At 50.5% G+C, this 17854-nt stretch overlaps 2 protein-coding genes across 2 annotated transcripts in view; one reads left to right on the top strand and one right to left on the bottom strand.

The window, feature by feature from the left end:
* The first annotated feature begins 730 nt into the window (after positions 1 to 730).
* Positions 731 to 1651, top strand: CDK5R1 (cyclin dependent kinase 5 regulatory subunit 1). Its single transcript, XM_044676228.1, has one exon. The coding sequence runs from the start codon at positions 731 to 733 to the stop codon at positions 1649 to 1651; it is 921 nt and encodes a 306-aa protein (XP_044532163.1).
* Positions 1652 to 9304: 7653 nt separating this feature from the next.
* Positions 9305 to 17854, bottom strand: part of MYO1D (myosin ID) — a 399069-nt gene continuing 390519 nt past the window's right edge. Inside the window, exon 23 of the mRNA XM_044675574.1 lies at positions 9305 to 9461. Within this exon, the coding sequence (XP_044531509.1) occupies positions 9305 to 9461 (157 nt within the window). The remainder of the gene's footprint in view (positions 9462 to 17854) is intronic.

The raw sequence follows: 17854 nt of genomic DNA, 5'->3' as shown, positions 1-17854 counted from the left end.
GGGAGCGGCTCCGGGTGCGCACTGCGGAGGGCGGGAGCCGAGCCAGCTCCGAGGAGGAGCCGCGCTGCGCCGCCGCTGCTTCTGCTGTTTCTGCTGCTGCTGCTGCTGCAGCTGCGGGGGCCGAGCTCCCGGTAAGCCGAACCGCCGCTGCGGGGCCGGGGGCTGGGGAGGGGATCTGGGGGGGAAGCGGGCCGGAGCGCCGCCAGAACCGAAGGCGATGGAAGGATGCAGGCAGAGAGGGATGCTGCGAGGGATACTGGCAGTGGAGGTGGGGGGAGGGTGATGCTGCAGTCAATGGAGGCCGGGGAGAGATGCTGCGTCCCGATTCAGGAGGATGCGGCGCCAAGGCGGGAGGGGGCCGGGAAGACTGGCCTGACTGGCCGGGGAGGGGAAGCTATCCTCCAGGGTTTCTCCGCCCTGTGCGGCACGAAGTAGTTTGGTTTCTGATGTCTTCCCGGCAGAGAAGGGTGGCCACAGAGAAGCTGGGGATCCCAGGGAGGCGGCTTCAGCCCTCCTGATGCTAAGAGAAACCATCTTGTTTTTCTCTGCAGATCTGAAGGGGGCCGCTTTTCATCCGAGTCCAGCCCCTCCCTGAGTCCCAACCCCCCAATCCAGGGGCGGCTAAGGAGAAGGTATTCTTGAGCCAGGTTCTGGCCCTGGCAGGCAGGGCACCCAGGTGGACTGCCCTTGCCTCCTCCCAGCCTCTCGCTTGTGCTTCTCACCTGACAACATGGGCACGGTCCTGTCCCTGTCCCCCAGCTACCGGAAGGCCACGCTCTTTGAGGATGGCTCCGCTACGGTGGGCCATTACACTGCTGTGCAAAATAGCAAAAACGCCAAGGACAAGAGCTTAAAGAGACACTCCATCATCTCCGTCTTGCCGTGGAAGAGGATCGTGGCTGTGTCAGCCAAGAAGAAAAACTCCAAGAAGGTCCAGCCTAACAGTAGCTACCAGAACAACATCACTCACCTGAACAATGAGAACCTGAAGAAGTCGCTCTCCTGTGCCAACCTGTCCACGTTTGCCCAGCCTCAGCCCACCCAGCCTGCGGCCCCCAGCACCAACCAGCTGTCTGGATCTCAGACCGCTGTGTCCTCTGTCAAGAAGGCCCCCCACCCCAACTCCATTGCTCCCGGGACGCCCAAGCGGGTCATCGTCCAGGCCTCCACCAGCGAACTCCTGCGGTGCTTGGGTGAGTTCCTGTGCCGGAGATGCTACCGCCTGAAGCACCTGTCCCCCACGGACCCAGTGCTCTGGTTGCGAAGCGTTGACCGTTCACTGCTCCTTCAGGGCTGGCAGGACCAGGGCTTCATCACGCCGGCCAACGTGGTCTTCCTGTACATGCTCTGCAGGGACGTCATCTCCTCTGAGGTCGCCACGGACCATGAGCTACAGGCTGTCCTGTTGACCTGCCTGTACCTCTCCTATTCCTACATGGGCAATGAGATCTCCTACCCCCTCAAGCCCTTCCTGGTGGAGAGCTGTAAGGAGGCATTTTGGGACCGCTGCCTCTCCATTATCAATCTTATGAGCCCCAAGATGCTACAGATTAATGCTGACCCCCACTACTTCACTCAGGTGTTTGCCGACCTGAAGAATGAGTGCAGTCAGGAGGACAAGAATCGGCTCCTTATCGGGCTTGACCGGTGAATTCCACTCGTGCGTGCCGCGGCTTATGGGAACAGTACATTTTTTAATTTATTATTAAACACAAAGTTTTGTGAACATACGTGTCTAGCAAAGCCACCGAAGGGCCTCCCTGTTATCGGCCTCCCTCACCCCTGGTGTAGCCCAGCCCTGGCCCTTAACTTCCGACTGCTCCGGGGAGCATTTTTGTCTGCGAACCTTTTGCAAAATTTAGGGAACGATTTCCAAGTTGTTTTCCGGCCACTGAATCCTTGCTTTCGGTAACGTCCAAGGACTGGCTACTCTTGCCCCTCAGGGGCGCCCCCTTCTCCCCTTTCCCCCCTTTGCCTAGTCCTGGAAATGGGGTGAAGCGAGGAGGTGTCGAACTTCGAGATGGAGAGGCCTTAGCTCATCCCACAGAGACCCGTGTTCTGGAAATGGATCTTACTCTTCCTGGCCGCAGTCCCCTTCCTCACCCGCTCTACCCCGTCCCCTTCCCCGATCCCAGGGAGGGGAGGAGATTCATTTCCTCAAGTGGCAGCTGTGTCATAAATGACTGGGGGTTCCTCCCAAGGATGTCAGCCTGGGCCTCGCTAATGCACCGAGCCGGAACCCCTCCCAGTTCCTGGCTTGCCCTGGAACCAACAGAAATGTTGTTGGTGGCCGGTGTGGCCCATATCACTCTAATTAATTAGCAGGAGATGGCTGATAGAGGGAAGAAAACCCATCTTGAATTTTTTTTTTTAAGCCTATGTTATGCTGAGTATTTGGGGGAGAAATTTCTCAAGAGTGGGAAAAGAGAAGGCCTGTCATTGAGAATCCCACCCTCTCTGACCTGCCCTGCTTTATCCCAGGCCCTACGTGTCCACCCCTGGCTAGTGAAGCTGGGCAGGCTCTTTAGGCTATCTGGATTATGGTAGTCCCAGGAAAAGGGGTGGGACTGTGCTTTAGGGATTCCTGCTTTTTCTAATGAATAATTTATCTCAAGAATGCCACTTAGTCACCTGGCGTGTCATACCTGTGGATGGGGGAGACTGCCAGAGCTGCCTGGCAGCAGCCTGGCTCCCTTGTGGGTAGACCCAGTGGACTCTTGGAGTTGGTACCTGGCTTAGGACCGGTGCCACTTGCAAGTCCACATGGCCCAGGGCCTGCAACTTGGTTCAGTTGATCTGGGCCTGCCCTGGTGTCAGAGTGCCCCCACCTGCACCCCCAAACAGCTTGTGAAAAGCCCCCACAGGCCCCAGGACAGGAGTTGGATCTTGTAGACAATTATGAAATTCGGACTTGGCCCCAAATTGTTCCCGGAACCCGTTCCACTGACGACGTGCCATCTGAGACCACTGGGGGCTGCCATGGACGCTATGCTCGTGACATTGTGGACACTCTTCTCCTTTAGCTACCTTTATTTAGTGGCTCGGGACTTTGGGGAGGGCCGAGAGGAGGGAGCCTTTCACCCGGGCTGTGGGGAACAAAGGTGGCCAACACTACAAAAGAGTCTTCTCTCTGGCCTGACAACCCAGGGGAAGGTTACCCTGTTGGTGCTGGAATTCTGACAGAATGGGAAGATCGAGGGGCATTTTGCTTAGGGTTAGGTAGGTAGAACACTAACTAGAGGGCTGCTGGAGTCAGCAGCAAAAAAAAAAACAGTCTCTGAATGAAAAGTCAAAATGTATTTTTTTTTAAACAAAGAAAAGAAAATGAAGAGAAAGCTGTGAAATCAAGGCCTTCACCTTGCGAGGTTTAGAGCAGGCAGCCAACTGGTGTCCCCCGGCAGTGCCCAGAGGGACGCAGGGGAGGGTGCCTGCTTTGCATGGCGAGAAGGGAGTGCATCTGCCCAGGCTTGGGGGTGAGGCCTAAACTGAGCCATTAACATGGACTGTAAGATATTTTTTCAACATGGAACTGGAAGAAGGAGCCCCAGCAAAGGGACCAGCACGACGCCCGGCTGGACAGCTGGAGGTCTCCCTTGATCTATTTTTCCCACGGCCTGTTGTTCCTTTTCTGCTTTTCCCGCATCATGTGAAGAGCTCTGCCCTCGGGCTTGCTGGGACCTGGTTCTCCCCATGTGGCACGGAAGGAGCCCAGTCACTGCAGGAGGAACGGGGGTGACTTGCTCTTAATCTCAAGTCAGGCTGGCGGAGCCTGGCCTGAATGAAACTCTGTGGTGGGACTCCTTTGATTGGCTTCCAGTTTGGGGTCTGTTTCCTTCTCTTTCCCTGTATTTATTTATTTTTTTCCCCTGGGGGAGGAGGAGGAGGAGGAGGAGGAGGAGGAGAAGGTCAAAGTTTCAGAGGTGGTTAGGGCCTAAAGGAAAAGAGATCAACCTTGTAGTTAAATCATTGTAAAGTGTATTGTTCCCTGCCCCTCTCCTTCCCTGCACGGATCACCAGTGTTGTGTAAAGGACCAACTGATATACTTGAGTGTGCAAGCAATGAACACAACTGACATGCTGCTATGAAGAATACTTTTAGAACAAAAAGAAAAAAAAAAAGAAAAAAAGAAACTAACCGACAAAAAAACAAACAAACAAAAAAACCAACAAAACCAACCCTTTCTTCTTTAATTGTTGCTTTTACAGTGATCTTGTGCATGCAAACAGGCGCACTTTGTGTCTTCAGAAAATAATCTTAGAACAGATGGCTGTGAACATTTACACCCATGCACAAACCAAGTCAGAGGAATCTTTCTCGGTGTCTGGTTTCTCTCTTTTTTTGCCCCCTTTCTTCCCATCAGCCCTGGGGGGGATTGATGGATTTCTTACCATGCAGATTTAGGGTTTAGTTTGGTTCCAGCAGTTGTTAAACTTGCCATGAAAAAAATTGTGCCATTTCCCCCCTTCCTGCCCTCCTTCCCCCCCCCCACTTGAAATGATCCACAGCTGTATATCTGAAACTGCTAATTACCCCTGTGCGTGTGGTGTACGTTTTCTTTTTTTTAGTGCAATTTCTTCTGTAGATCTCCTTTGACCAAATTGTGGGTGTTGTTAATATTAATTTATATTCGTCTCATTTCGTATGTATGTGTAGCGTGTTTGTAAGTATGTGTGATTTATAATCTGACAAAGTCATGAAGCTCAGTCTGGCTGTAATTTAATTCCCTCCCCTTATTTTTATTTATTTTTGTACCGTGCTGATTAAATAAAATGCACTGACCATCCATTATGCAGCTGCAGGCCCCTCTCTGTGGCTGGTTATTCCAGGGGCGTGCGTGGACGGGTTTGGGTGGGTGTGTGGGGGATTCCTTTGGCGGGGAGGGAGGGACTCCCTGGGAAAAAGAGGGGATGGAATGAGGCTGCCCAGCCTCAGTACCCTGCACTTTGACACTCGGGAGAAGAGGGAAGGCAGGAAGGGGGAGTTTCTGAGCCATCCGTCCTGGAGCCAAGTGGGAGCGAGGGGCACCCCCTGGTTCAGCAGCTGTTCCCAAGGTTTAAGGGCTGGCTCCAGGCAGCCTGAGAGGGGAGGAGGGAAGGGGGGCTAACACTTGTGTCTCTTTCCTATCCTGAGCCTTGGTTTCATTCTGACACTTGGGTCTGAGTGCCCCAAGTCCTGCGGGCTCCCTGGCACTGTCTGCTCCTGCCATGTCCTTCTTCCCAGGGAATTCTCTGGATGAATCTGATTTGAATCCTTTTGCTGGGTCTGTCAGTTCCATTCAAGTGATCCTTGTCAGACAAGCTGAGATCAGGTTTGGGGAGTCTGCGTGAGGCCCCATAAGCTGGCACTGTCAGGAGCTGGGATCACGGCCACGTTTCAAATCCTGACGACAAAAATGGGTAGAAGGAGAAGCCCTGCCTTTCTTTATCATGGGCTCCGACAATCATCGTCTGGCCTAGCCGTGGGTGAGAGGAGCTAGGTGGCAGGAAGAGTCCTTGTGGTGGTGGGGAATAAGCCCCTCGGCATCCCCACTCTGGGTGCTACCACAGCTGGGTGGCACCGATGCCCCCATCTGAGAGCCGCCAAAGAAGGCAGGGGAAGGCGTTTCCTCTCACGCCTGCAGTCTGCCAGTCAGGGAGCTGTGTTGGCCTTTTGTCTGCAGAGCTGCTGGGCTTTCCCCAGGCAATCCTCATTATTTCATACAACCAAGAGAGGGAGGCTAGGCACGTGTGGTCTTCTCTCTGGAGAGAGCAAGTGGCATCGAGTTCCTTCTTAGGCTTGGATTACCCGCTGCTTTGATTGCTGCCCTCTTGGCCCACCTTTCTGCCCTTTCCCACACCTTTCCCCCGACCCCTGCCAGTTTTTCTCCTTCAGCTTCATAAAGTCTTATTTATTTGCTTTTCCTGCTTCCCCTTTGTCCCCACTTTGCATTGGTTGGGCCTTCCCCTAAGGTCTTTGCTGGGGTTCTGGGAGAAGTTAGAAGCAAGTCCTTTTAGGCCAAGAAAATGTCCCCTCTTTCAAATGGTGTTGCCCCAGAGTAAAGGACAAGGATTTGGAAAGGGACGCTCCGGAAGGTGGGAGAAAGACGAGCACCCAAATTTGGCACCATTTTTTTTTAAACCCTTACCTTCCATCTTACAGTTAATATTGGTTTAAGGCAAAAGAGGTTAAGTGACTTTCCCAGAGTCACACAGCTAGGAAGTATCTGAGGCCAGATTTGAATCTAGGGCCTTCTTGACTCGAGACCTTGCTCTCTCTGCCCTGAGCCACCCAGACGCCCCCAAATTTAGCACTATTTAAAAAAAAAATCTCCTAATTTTATTCTTTTGTTTAATCTTTTCATTTGAAAACCCCAGACACATTTTGTTCTCCATTTTCTGTAACTTGCCTTCTTTCCTTCAGAGCAGATTGGGAACTGGCCGGCTCCTTGAGGGTCAGTCTAGATTCTCTCACTCTGTTTTTGTAGCCCCGATATCTGGCCCACAGAAGGCACCTCGTAAAGACATGTCGGTCTTACCCACCCCCTGCCCCCGTTTAAAAATGACACGTGACTGAACAACCTTAAAAATAAGATTCAATGCTTTATTGCTCTTCGTGGTGAATCAAAATAGGCTTTGGAAATAAAGTTAATTTAATGAAAAATAGGAATATATGCACCACCAACAATAACAACAAAAAACTGGATTTAATTTAATCAAGAGAAACACTTCATTACATACAATCACCATGGGTAACCCTTTCCTTTCCCTCCTCTTCCTCCTCCTCCTCCTCCTCTTCCTCCCTGCTATCGCCCAGATGCAAAGGCACGTCCAGATCCCCACCTCCGGTCTTTGGTCATGGCTCCCTGTGAGACCCTTTCCTGAAGCAGGTCACCGGCATACACTTATCTGACAGCACATGTCTGCGGGCTTAGGCCGGCGACTCTGGGACTGGGCCCAAGAAGCATACTGGATCTTCAGAAAGAATGGCCTCCCTTCCTTTTTTTGTCAAAAAGAATGAAAAATAAAAAAACAACCCCAAAGGCCTCCTTCACCCTGGCCTCGAAGAAGAAGACGATGACGACTCGTTTGGCAAGTCTTAAGAGTATTTTTACAACTATATAATCCAAAGCAAGCTACTTGGGTGAATATGTGGAAATGGGATCGAAAGCTGGGGCTGGTCTCTTCTACAAGGATCTACGGGGAATTGGCACCACTAGGAATATTGCTAAACTTTGCCGCTGGCCTGTCGGGCACTCGCTATGAAAGCCGTCGTGACGGGCTGACCTCTATTTGCTACTGCTTGATATGGCTTTGATAAGAATTAAAACAAAAAAAGAGAAGGCAACGAGGAGAATGCCAATGGGATTCCTTGTTGGGGAATCCCATCCAGTGCAAATGGGGGTGGTCGCTGAGCAAGGGAGTTGAGGGAATGGGACTGGGGGGGGCTGAGGGGCCAGTGGGTGCTCCCTTCCCTCTGGGCTGTACCAAGGCACTTGGCTTGTCCTTCGCGGGACAGGAGGACGGGGAGAGGATCTAGAGAAACAAGGGTATGGGGAATCCCAAATAGTCCCTTCTCCCTCTTCCCCCAATCATCCAGGGGTGGAGTTGACTCTTTCTTGTTCCCCAAATGCAGTTTCTTCCTTCCTTTTGAGGTGCCAATCAACCACCCTTCCTGGGGGCCCCTCATGCCTGGGCACCCCCTTTTTCTGGTGCCAGGTAGGAGCCCCCCAGCCCAGGAAGCGCTCCTCTCTCCCTGGGGGATCCCAGGTTTGTGCCACTCCCAGGACAGAAGCCACGTCTTGGCTTGACTGCCTCAGAGAATAAGATGGGCGGCCTGGGCTGGGCACAACTGCTTGGTGCTTGGTACAGGTCTGAGATGCACATGCTTCTAGCTGGGCACAGAGTGGCAAGAAGGAGACCCTTCTTGGCCTGGTTTCAGAGGATCGGGCTTTGTTCAGCACGAAGGGCCGGAGTCCTGGCCTGGCCAGCAGTGCCAGGATCTAGTACTAATCTCTAATTATTAATTGATTACTAATGAATCTCTCCACTTTCCATAATCTCCCCCTGCCACTTCCCTCCCACTACATTCATATATTTCAAAATAAGCCTGATATACAATTAGATTTATATATATATGTATATATATATAAAAGCTCCCAGCCCCGAGCCACACTTCTCGCCGGTCCTCCTGACAAAGAAGCGCTTGGCGGCGAGGGCATCGGGCGGGAGTGGAAGCGGGGGCTGAGCCGGGTTACACGGGCAGCGTAGAGAAGGAGATGCGTGGTTAGCTAGAGGGAATGGATTTTAGTGGAATACGCTCACCCTCCACGGGACGGGTGGGAGACAGAGGAGGCCCCTTTGGGCGCCTCGTGGGCATGTGGTGCAAAGTGCAGAACACCACAAGCGGGCCCTTTCTGCCCCTGCCAGGAGTTTCAGAGCTGGGGAAGACCTCAGCTTTTGGGTCCTGGGCACAACGGCCCGATGCGGTTAGTGCTGGCGATGGGCAAAGCTAACACCCAGGGTGGCTTTCAGCCTCCCACTGAGCCTTTGGGCCGCAGGCAGAGAGACTCCCGGCAGCACAGATGATGTTGGAGTCCGGGTGGGGAGGCGGGATGTGAGGCTCCAAGACCCCTGGCCAGGCACAACTCAGTTCCAGGCTTGAGCAGGTTCCGTCCCCAGTTCTTTGGTGCAATTCTCTTTTCAGAGTGGAAAAAAAGGGCAGCCTTTTGGGCTGCTTCTCCCCACCTTTTACAAGGTCAGCAGCAGGGTCGCTCGTTCGAATTTCGATTTGATCAAGCAAGGGCAGGCTTTGGTCCCTCTAGTCCATCCTCTTTCGGTGGCTTGCGATGTGGCCGATGTGGCTTGGGCGTGAGCTTGGATGCTTTGGCGAGCCTTCTCCTCCCCCTTCTGCCTTCCCTCTTCCCCGGCTCTTTGGTTTCTCCAGTGGAGGTGTCAGGACATTGGGAAAGAGGAAGCTGGGGACAAGAGCAAGGCAGGAGAAGGAGAGCCCCCTCTGGGGAGTGGGGAGGAGGGGCAAGGGCGAGGAAAAGGAGGTGCTCTCCCCGAAAGCCCCTTCGGAGCTCATTTCTAGTCAGGTTGCCTGAGCTACATTAGCAGGCGATTCAGCAGATTAGATTTGAATCTATGATGCTTAGCAAGGACAAAAAGCTTCCTGGGAGTCTGCTCCCTAACCTTCAGGCTAGGCGGAGGCAGGCGCTGGGGGGGTGGGACAGCGAGCCTCCCCCCGCCTCCCCAGGGCCCCTGCAGCCCCCTTCTCCCCCCCACCCTCCCGTCCAAGGTCTCTCTCCAGCCCGGGGGCTGCTAGCTAGTTTCCTGGCACACTGAGGATGAAGCCAGAACGGTTCTTGGTGAAGTCGGGCTCTGGTTGGTTGTTGCGCGTTTCCACGGAGACGGTACACTTCTTGCCATGTAAGCTACACTGCACAGGGTTGTTGACATTGACTTGTAGATGGCGTTTCTCACTGGAAAGACAAAAAAAAAACACAACCCCAAATCCTTAGCTCAGCCGGGCAGGCCCCCAGGTGGAGGTTTACCTCCCCATCCCCACCCTGTAGCCCTGGCAAATTCCTGCCCTCCCCATGCCCGATGGCCACTTTGGGAAGAAGAGACACAGATTTCTCTCTTCATCGTTGGTCCCTAAAAGATGGAGAGGAGGCAGGTGGGCTCCCAGCATGCCCTGGAGATGCAGACAGCCCTGGGACCTCCGGGGAGGACGAGCAGGAGGTGAGGGCAGCCCCCCAACCTCTCTGTTCAGCATTCGTCAAAGGGAAGCTGGCTCTGCCCGCAGCGAGGTTCCAGGAGACACCCAAGGGTTAACCGAGGCTGTGCGCTGAACTGGAAATTGCTCGAGCCTGTGTGATGGAACAGGAGGCTGACACCGACAGGGCATTTCTGCTCGAGATTCACACATGGGTTTTCCATCTGACTGGGATGCAGCCTGGGTGGGAGCAGAGCCCCGTGGGGCTCCAGATGGCTTTTTTTCTGGGGAGGGGGGTGGTGGAGCTGATGTAAGGATCATTCTACTACATACATACACTCACATGCACGACAGTCACACTCTTGCCTTTTTTAGCCCAATAATTTTGTCTCCTCCACCTACTCCCAATTGCCTGCAGAGAAACTGGCCTCGACTATCCTAGAGTCCACCAGCTCTGATTTGTGCCCTGGCTCAGGTTTCTTCAGAACAAGGAGAGGGCTCTCTTGCCCCTCCCATCCTGGAGTTGAGACCCACAGCCTGGGGCGGTGGTTGATGCTACCATAATCAAAGGGTGAGATGGGAAGAGGTCGGGTGACTCACTGCCCATTTGGCTCTCCAGTCTGGGGTCTGAAACATGGAGCCCTCGTGCTTTTCTACTACTTGATCTCCGTGTAACAGCTGTGCTGGGAGTTACAGATCTATTTTTTGCCTATGATGGAGCCCTCATGGATGTCTTGTTGGCTCAGCCAAGCTTTCAGCCACTGACATGCCCCATGTCTGGAGGTTAGACTTGAGGTGTAAGAACTGAGAAAGAGCCTTTTCTGCCTTGGCTGTCCTGGGCCATCTTCTCAGAGAACGAAGAAGGCACTTTCCCTGGCACTGAATATACTGAAGCTTTAGAAAAAAAAACCAAAGAAACTTGTCCAAATGGGCTGGCACCTAATATTTACTATTGTCGGCCACTGGCCCTAATGAACAGCCAGGGTTCTAGAGGTGGGCTGAGAGTCTTCTCTGAGATGCCCAAGGGAAGCCCAGAGGCAAACAGGTTTCAAAGGCTCAGGTGGGTAGCTTGGCTGGTCTTTAGTTTTTGGTGTAGGACCTCTTAAAGACTCAACCGTGTCATAGGACACTAGCTCGACCAGCTCTAATTGCCCATGATTCTTTGCATGCTTTCCTTCCTTCTTTCTTTTCTTCCTCTTTTCCTTCCTTCCTTCCTTGTATCTGTCCTTCCTTCCTTCCTTCTTTCCTTCCTTCCTTCCTTCCTTCCTTCCTTGCATCTGTCCTTCCTTCCTTCCTTCCCTTTACTTTCTGCCTTAGAATTGATACTAAGTATTAGTCCCAAGGCAGAAGAGAGGTATGGGCTATGCAAGTAGGGTTACCAATGCCCAGGGTCACACATCTAGGAAGTGTCTGAGGCTAGATTTGAACTTAGGACCTCCTGTCTCCACACCTAGTGCTGTATCCATTGAACTACCTAGATGTCCCTTCTCTGCATGTTTCTATGTGCTATTTAGGGCACGTCCCAGGCAGGTTTTCTTCTGGGTGTTCACTTTGACTCCCCGCACTGGGATGGGGCGTGGAGCTCTGGATCAAGGCACCAGTGGATCAGGGCTTTGGTTAGAGCTTGGGACTAATCAACCTTTCATCTCCATCAGCCGACAGACACAGGGCTCCTAGCTAGGAAACAAGTCAGACTCAGAGCACCTGAGAGGCGGGAGGTACCCCAGAGAACACGTGCTTCAGCCCTATCTGAAAAAGAATCCTTTTTACAACATCAATCAATCAACCCATTAATGAGCATTTAGTAAGCGTCTGCTGTGGCCTGTGCAGAGGGCCAGGGATAGGACAGAGAATGAGACAATCCTGACGGACCAGGAACTTCCATTCTGATGGCATTAACAAATGGCCATCGCATAGCTCAACGCACCTTTGCCTGAAGAACTCCGGGGTGACGAGGGGGTGACCCCGACAAAGCTACACTTCCAGACAAAGGTCTTCCTTTTGTTAACCCTAAATGTGCCGCTCAGCTACGCCTAACCGATGCGTTTGGTTCTTCCCTCCAGAGTTTAGCTGAATAAATCAGATCCTTTTTTTCACATGACAGCTCCTCAGGTGTCTAAATATTGCCCTCGTGTTCCCCTTTAGGCTGATTTTGTTTAAGCTAAACATTCTTAGTTCTTTCTTTTTTCTTAAAACCCTTCCCTTCTGTCTTGGAATCAATACTGTGTGTTGGCTCCAAGGCAGAAGAGCAGTAAGGGCTAGGCAAGGGGGGTTAAGTGACTTGCCCAGGGTCACACAGCTGGGAAGTGATTGAGGACACAATTGAACCCAGGTTCTCTCATCTCTAGGCCTGGCACTCTAGCCACTGTGCTACCCAGCTTCCTCTTCCTAATTCTTTTGATGGATCACTTCAGGCCATCTTCTTAACATCCCAGGTGCCCTGTATTCTGAATGGACTCAACCAGTCAGTGTCTGAAACACAGTGCCCAGAACTGAACACAGTGTTGTCAGACCAGGGCAGAGTGCAATGGATCTATTACCTTCTTCATCCTAAACACATTTATGTGACTAGACAGGGAGACCCAAGTTCAATTAAGGCCGAAGATGCTGTGTGACTCTGGGTAAGGTGGGTTTTTTTTTCCTTTAAAAATCTTTTTTTTTAAACTAAAATTCATTTTTTTCAGTTAATGAAAATTGATTTTCTTTTCCCCCCTTTCCCACCAAAAAAGACATAAAAACAAAACTCTTATAATAAATATTGATGGTCATGAAAAAGCAAATTTCTGGACAAGTTGCTTAACCCTTGCCTGCCTCAGTTTCCTCATCTGTAAAATAGAAATAACAATAGCATCTACCTCCAGGGTTGTTGTGTGAGGATTAAATAATATTTATAAAATTCTTTGTAAACCTTAAAGCATTTATACATGCTATTATTATCATTATTATTGTTAAAACAGCACTATTACTAATAGTTATTATTATTGTTGACATTAATATAGTGATTTGAGGTTGGTAAAACACTTCACATAGATCATTTCATTTGTTCTGGCTAATGAACACTGAGTACCTATGCTAGGCTAGGTACCAAGGTAGATACAGTGGTTTCAAATAAGATCTTGTTTCTGCCCATTAGCTACTTTCTCTCTCTCTCTCACTCTTTCCTTCCTTCTGTAACAAATAAAATGTGGTCTTCAATGTCCCCTAAATAATTTATTTCCCATACTTCCTTCCATTCCTTCCTTCCTCTTCCCTTTTCCTTCCTTCTTTCCTTTCTTCCCCCACCAACCTTCTCCTTTACCTTCTCTTAGAATCGAGATTAAGTATCATTTTGAAGGCAAAAGAGCAACAAAGGCTAGGCAACTGGTATTGACTGACTTGCGCAGAGTTGTACAGCTGGGAAGTCTCTGGGGCCAGACTTGAACTCAGGACCTCATGTCTCTAGACCCTGCTCCCCAACCTGGCTCTCCAGCTGCCTCTTGCCCAGTAGCTTCCAATATCAGCCTAGGCCAACTTAACCATGTGATTGAGCGTTTGGGTCTGAAAATCACCCATGGCCCCTTTCCTGTAGCACTAACAGGCCCCCTGAAAGGAAGTGACCGGCTGGGAGTGGCTGAGGGTGAGCAGAAGGGGTTGCAGGTGATCGTAACCCTCTGGGTCACCACTGACCGCCCGGAGCAGTTTCCAGGTGTCCACTGGTTCTTGTTGGGAACAGTTATGGGTGGGGAGCAGCCCCAGACCCTCTGCCCAGTTTCCTATGGGTGCTCTGCAGGCACGCCTTGCCGATCGACTAGCAAGGGTTGGAAAAGCGACCTGAACTGCCGAATGCATGCGCACCTGCTGGGATTTCCTGCTCCTCTCTTGGGGTGCATGCCAGGGGGGCAGAGGGCAGGCCCTAAAAAGCCCTGGCGTTCTCGCTTGTGGGCTCTCAGGTATTGAATACTGACTGTGTTCCTGCTTCAGTCAGCTGCCGTTAAAATCTTGGCTTAGGGAGCTATTTTTAGCCGAGCCTGGCCTTAAAAATAGCAAAGCCCATCACAGGCAGTGACTCAGGCACTTTTCCATTAGAGCTTGGAACGGGGGCCACCTGCCTCCAGACAGGTAGACTTGGGAGGGCTCCGGCCTCCCCAGCTCAGTCACCCGCTGCCAAACTGGCCACTGGCACGGCCACGGAAGGGGAGCGATGCGTGGGGGGAGTGCCCGTGCCAACTAGTGCCCTGGCAAGTAGGGCTCCTCTGCTCTGGCCAACCTGGTCTCCTCGCCAGCTACGCTCTGTCCTTAGTCGGTCGGTCAGCAGTCATTTGCACCTTGTGGAAGGCACTGCTTTCCTAGCCCTGGGTGGCCTCCTGTTCCCTCTGCCAGTTCATGAGGCATCTCCAGACTTCAATTCAGGAAGACGCATTTCTTAGCAAGTCTGCCCCAGTGGGCGTCACTCCCTCAGCCTTATGGGGTGCAGGGGAATCACGGGATCGGAGACGTGGAGCTGGACGGGCCCTTGAAGGCCACCCAGTCCAACCTTCTCATTTTACAAGAGGAAACTGAGGCCCAGAGAGCTCCCCACTTACCTGCCCCTCATCTCCCAGGTGGCAAGTGGCTGAGGCACGGTTGGAACCCGAGTCCTCTAATTCAGGAGTCGGGGATCTTCCCGTTGTCCCTCGTTTCCTCCAACCATCCTAGCTTTTTTTTCCTTTTTCTTTTTAAATTTTATCTTTCTTTTATTCCAGTAACAAATTTACACATCAACCATCAGGTCTTTGCTTATCTGTTACTTGGAAAGAGCTGTGCTTTCTCTGGTGTGGACACGTCCTTTGCTCATTCTCACTCGGGGATTCTCCTGCGTGTTTTCTCATGAGTCCCTGAAGAGATGCTTCTTGGCATCTCAGGAGTCACGGGGTCATCGGTCAGGACCACGAAGGGACTCTCTGAAGCCATCCAGGCCCATCCCCTCATTTTACAGATGAGGAAACTGAGGTGCAAAGAATTTCAGTGATTGGCCCAAAGTTGTGCAGGCGGTAGGTACCAAGGCAAGATCTGAAGCGTATCCTTTGGCTCCAAAGCCAACATTCCTTTCCCTCAGCTATGGCAAAATGGATTGCCACAAGGGGTCAATTTAGCCCTTCCCCTATTTTCTGAGCCTTTTGGCTACTTCCTTTTCCAGCCACATACAGACTCTTTACTGCGTGCATACCGCCTTGGGATTTTTCCTAGTCACTCGATAGTCTTATCATCCTAAATAGACGGCTAGTTCCCAGAGAAGAGGATCTCTATTTTCTTTATATAAATTCAGCCCTCCCAATAGAACTTAATATAATGATTTGTCACCCAGCAAGTGCACAGTTTAATTCAATATTGATTAAGCACCTACTATGTTCAAAGGAGCGCACCAGAGTGGATAGAGTGAGCAGTCTGGAGTCAAGGAGACTCATCTTTCTGAGTCTTTCAAATCTGGCTTCAGACACTTACTTGCTTTGTGACCCTGGGTAAGTCATTTGACTCTGTTTGCCTCAGTTTCCTCATCTGTCAAATGGTAGGATTTGACGATCTCCAAATGAGCTGGAGAAGGAAATGGCAAACCACTCCAGTATCTCTTCCAAGAAAACCCCAAATGGGGTCATAAAGAGTCAGATACAATTGAAACCACCGAACAACAAATACTCAAGGGTCTGTGCTAGGCTCTGGGATTACAAAGACAAAATTCAATAGGCTAGCTCTTGAAGAGTTTGCATTCTAAATATTTATTGTATGAGGGGAGTGGAGCCTTGGGTTTGAGAAACCTGGAATTAAATGGTCTTTATCATGGGTTTGAATTCTCTCTGTGCTAACTCATTCCTTGCATGGGCTTGGAAGGTATTGAGTAGTGGAAGAATGAAAAGGAGGATGCTAGATGGCCTAATGGATAGAATTAGCTGTGTGAAACTCAAAGAATAAAAACTAAGCATGATCCAAAGACAGCTAGTCAATTAACAAGCATCTGATAAAGTGTTCTCTTGGCAAAGACACTAGTTTGCCATTTCCTTCTGAGCTCATTTGACAAATGATGAAACTGAAGCAACTAAGGTTAAGTGACTTGCCCAGGGTCACACAGCTAGTGTCTGGTATTAGATATGAACTCAGGTCTTCCTGACTCCAGGTCTGATGCTCTGTCCACTGTACCACCTAGCTGCCCTAGAGCTTTCTTTTGCAAGAAAGGCAAAAAGAGTGCTTGCCCTCAGGAAACTTAAATTCTAATGTGGAATACAACATATCCATGGATAGACTCATATGAGAGGGTAGGTAACCTTGGGGGAGAAGACACTGGTAGCATGTGGATGGGAAGAACCAAGAAGAGCCTCCCACAAAAGATGGGATTTGATCTGAGTCTTGAAGGAAGCCAGGAAAACTATGAGGCAGAGATGAGGAAAGGAGGGTATTCCAGGTTGGGGGGGGATGGCCAAGTGCAAAGAAATCTGAGATGAAGTGATACATGCTCGGCAATCACAAGTAGGTCAGGGAAAAATGAGTCACCATGGAGAGATAGAGTGGGCTAAAATAGGTTGTAGCATGTTACCACCAAAACTTGTGCAGGAAAAGGGATGGGAAAAATGTAAGCGAGCAGATCAGGTCATCAGAGGGAGGGATAATAGAGGCAGGACAGAGACAGCCTCCCTGCTGTACCAGGAGTGGGGAAATATTAAGGAAACCGGGGAAAGTCTCCAGTAAAATGAGAGGACATGAGTCACACAGGATGAGGAAGAATGTTTGGGAACCTGCTCTCTCTGTCAAGATCCCTTTGCTCCTGTCTTAGCCTGATTTTTTTTCTAAACTAAATCTGATCCTTTCCCCCTTTCAGGCTAATTCCACAGCTGGCTAGCTGAGGGGAGAAGAAACACTTGTCTCTTTTTTTGAAGTGCTAAAATCTAGCAGAATGGCTGGAGCCTTCCCTCTCTCTCTCTCTCCCTCCCTTTCTCTCTCTCTCTGTTCTCTCTCTCTCTCTCCCTTTCTCTCTCTCTCTCTCTCTCTGTTCTCTCTCTCTCTCTCTCTCTCTCTCTCTCTCTCTCTCTCTCTTTCTGTTCTCTGTTTCTCTCCCTCTCTCTCTCTGTTCTCTGTCTTTCTGTCTCTCTCTGTCTCTCTCTGTTCTCTGTCTCTGTCTCTCTCTGTTCTCTGTCTCTCTGTCTCTCTCTCTCTGTTCTCTCTCTCTCTTTCTCTGTTCTCTCACTCTCTCTTTCTCTCTCTCTCTGTTCTCTCCCTCTTCTCTCTCCCTCTCTGTCTTTCTATACACATACACACGTACATATATTTGTGTATATGTATATATACATGTATATATATATATATTTTTTTGGGGGGGGGGTTAATGGGAAGAAATTGCAGCCCAATCAGTTGGCTGGGTCTCCTCCTTTCTAGGCAATGATGTTTTTGGTTATCCAGCAAGTCATCAAGCATTTATGAAGTACCTACAAGGCCAGGCACTGGGCTAAGCTCTGGAGATACGGAGAAAGACAACCTCCTCGCCCCAAAGCATCTCCCATCAAGATGGGGCTGGCCTTCCTGTTGATGTTGGGTAATCCAAGTTTAAATCCAAGTTTAGTATCATCCATGCTAATGGCTCCCATCATTACTGTGAATATAGAAGAGCTGATGAGCTCCTCCTCCACACTTATTCAGAACTCTTATGTTCATACCCCACCACCCCCACCACCTCCCAATACTCCTAGTTTGAGAAACATCTAAAGATACAGCAAAAGTTTGTGGAAAGAGTTTTAAAAAAAAAGTCTTGTGCATGAGATTTCCTTAGTCTACACAACCTGTGCTGGTTTATGTCCATTGCTGTTCCTCGACCATCTTCCTGCTCCCTAGAGACAAACATTCGTCTAGGACAAGCGTACTCAATGTCCCCTTCTGGTGAAAATTGTGAAAATCAATCATGGAGGCAATAAAAACGAAAGACTTGGCTGGTTAATTTTCTTTTAGCAAGGCTTCTGCGGGGCTCCCCCCCCAACCATTTTAAGGGATCTCCCCATTTCTCTGAGGTCTTTGTTGCATGACACAATTTATGCGAGGCTGTTCTGACTCTCAGCTGCTCTCATCTCTTTCCCACAGAAATGCAGAGAATTACCTAAAACAAGGCCAAAGGGGAACGTTGAGCTGCTTCCTTCTGAGCACAGCCATTCCCACAACTTA

The sequence above is a fragment of the Gracilinanus agilis genome, chromosome 4, assembly GCF_016433145.1.
Source record: "Gracilinanus agilis isolate LMUSP501 chromosome 4, AgileGrace, whole genome shotgun sequence".
NCBI classification, from domain to species: domain Eukaryota; kingdom Metazoa; phylum Chordata; class Mammalia; order Didelphimorphia; family Didelphidae; genus Gracilinanus; species Gracilinanus agilis.
Note: the sequence above shows the minus strand (reverse complement) of the source record. Positions and strands in the feature narration are given on the sequence as shown.

Excerpts from the sequence above, each read along its gene's own strand:
- CDK5R1 (XM_044676228.1), top strand. The coding sequence starts at position 731 with ATGGGCACGGTCCTGTCCCTGTCCCCCAGCTACCGGAAGGCCACGCTC.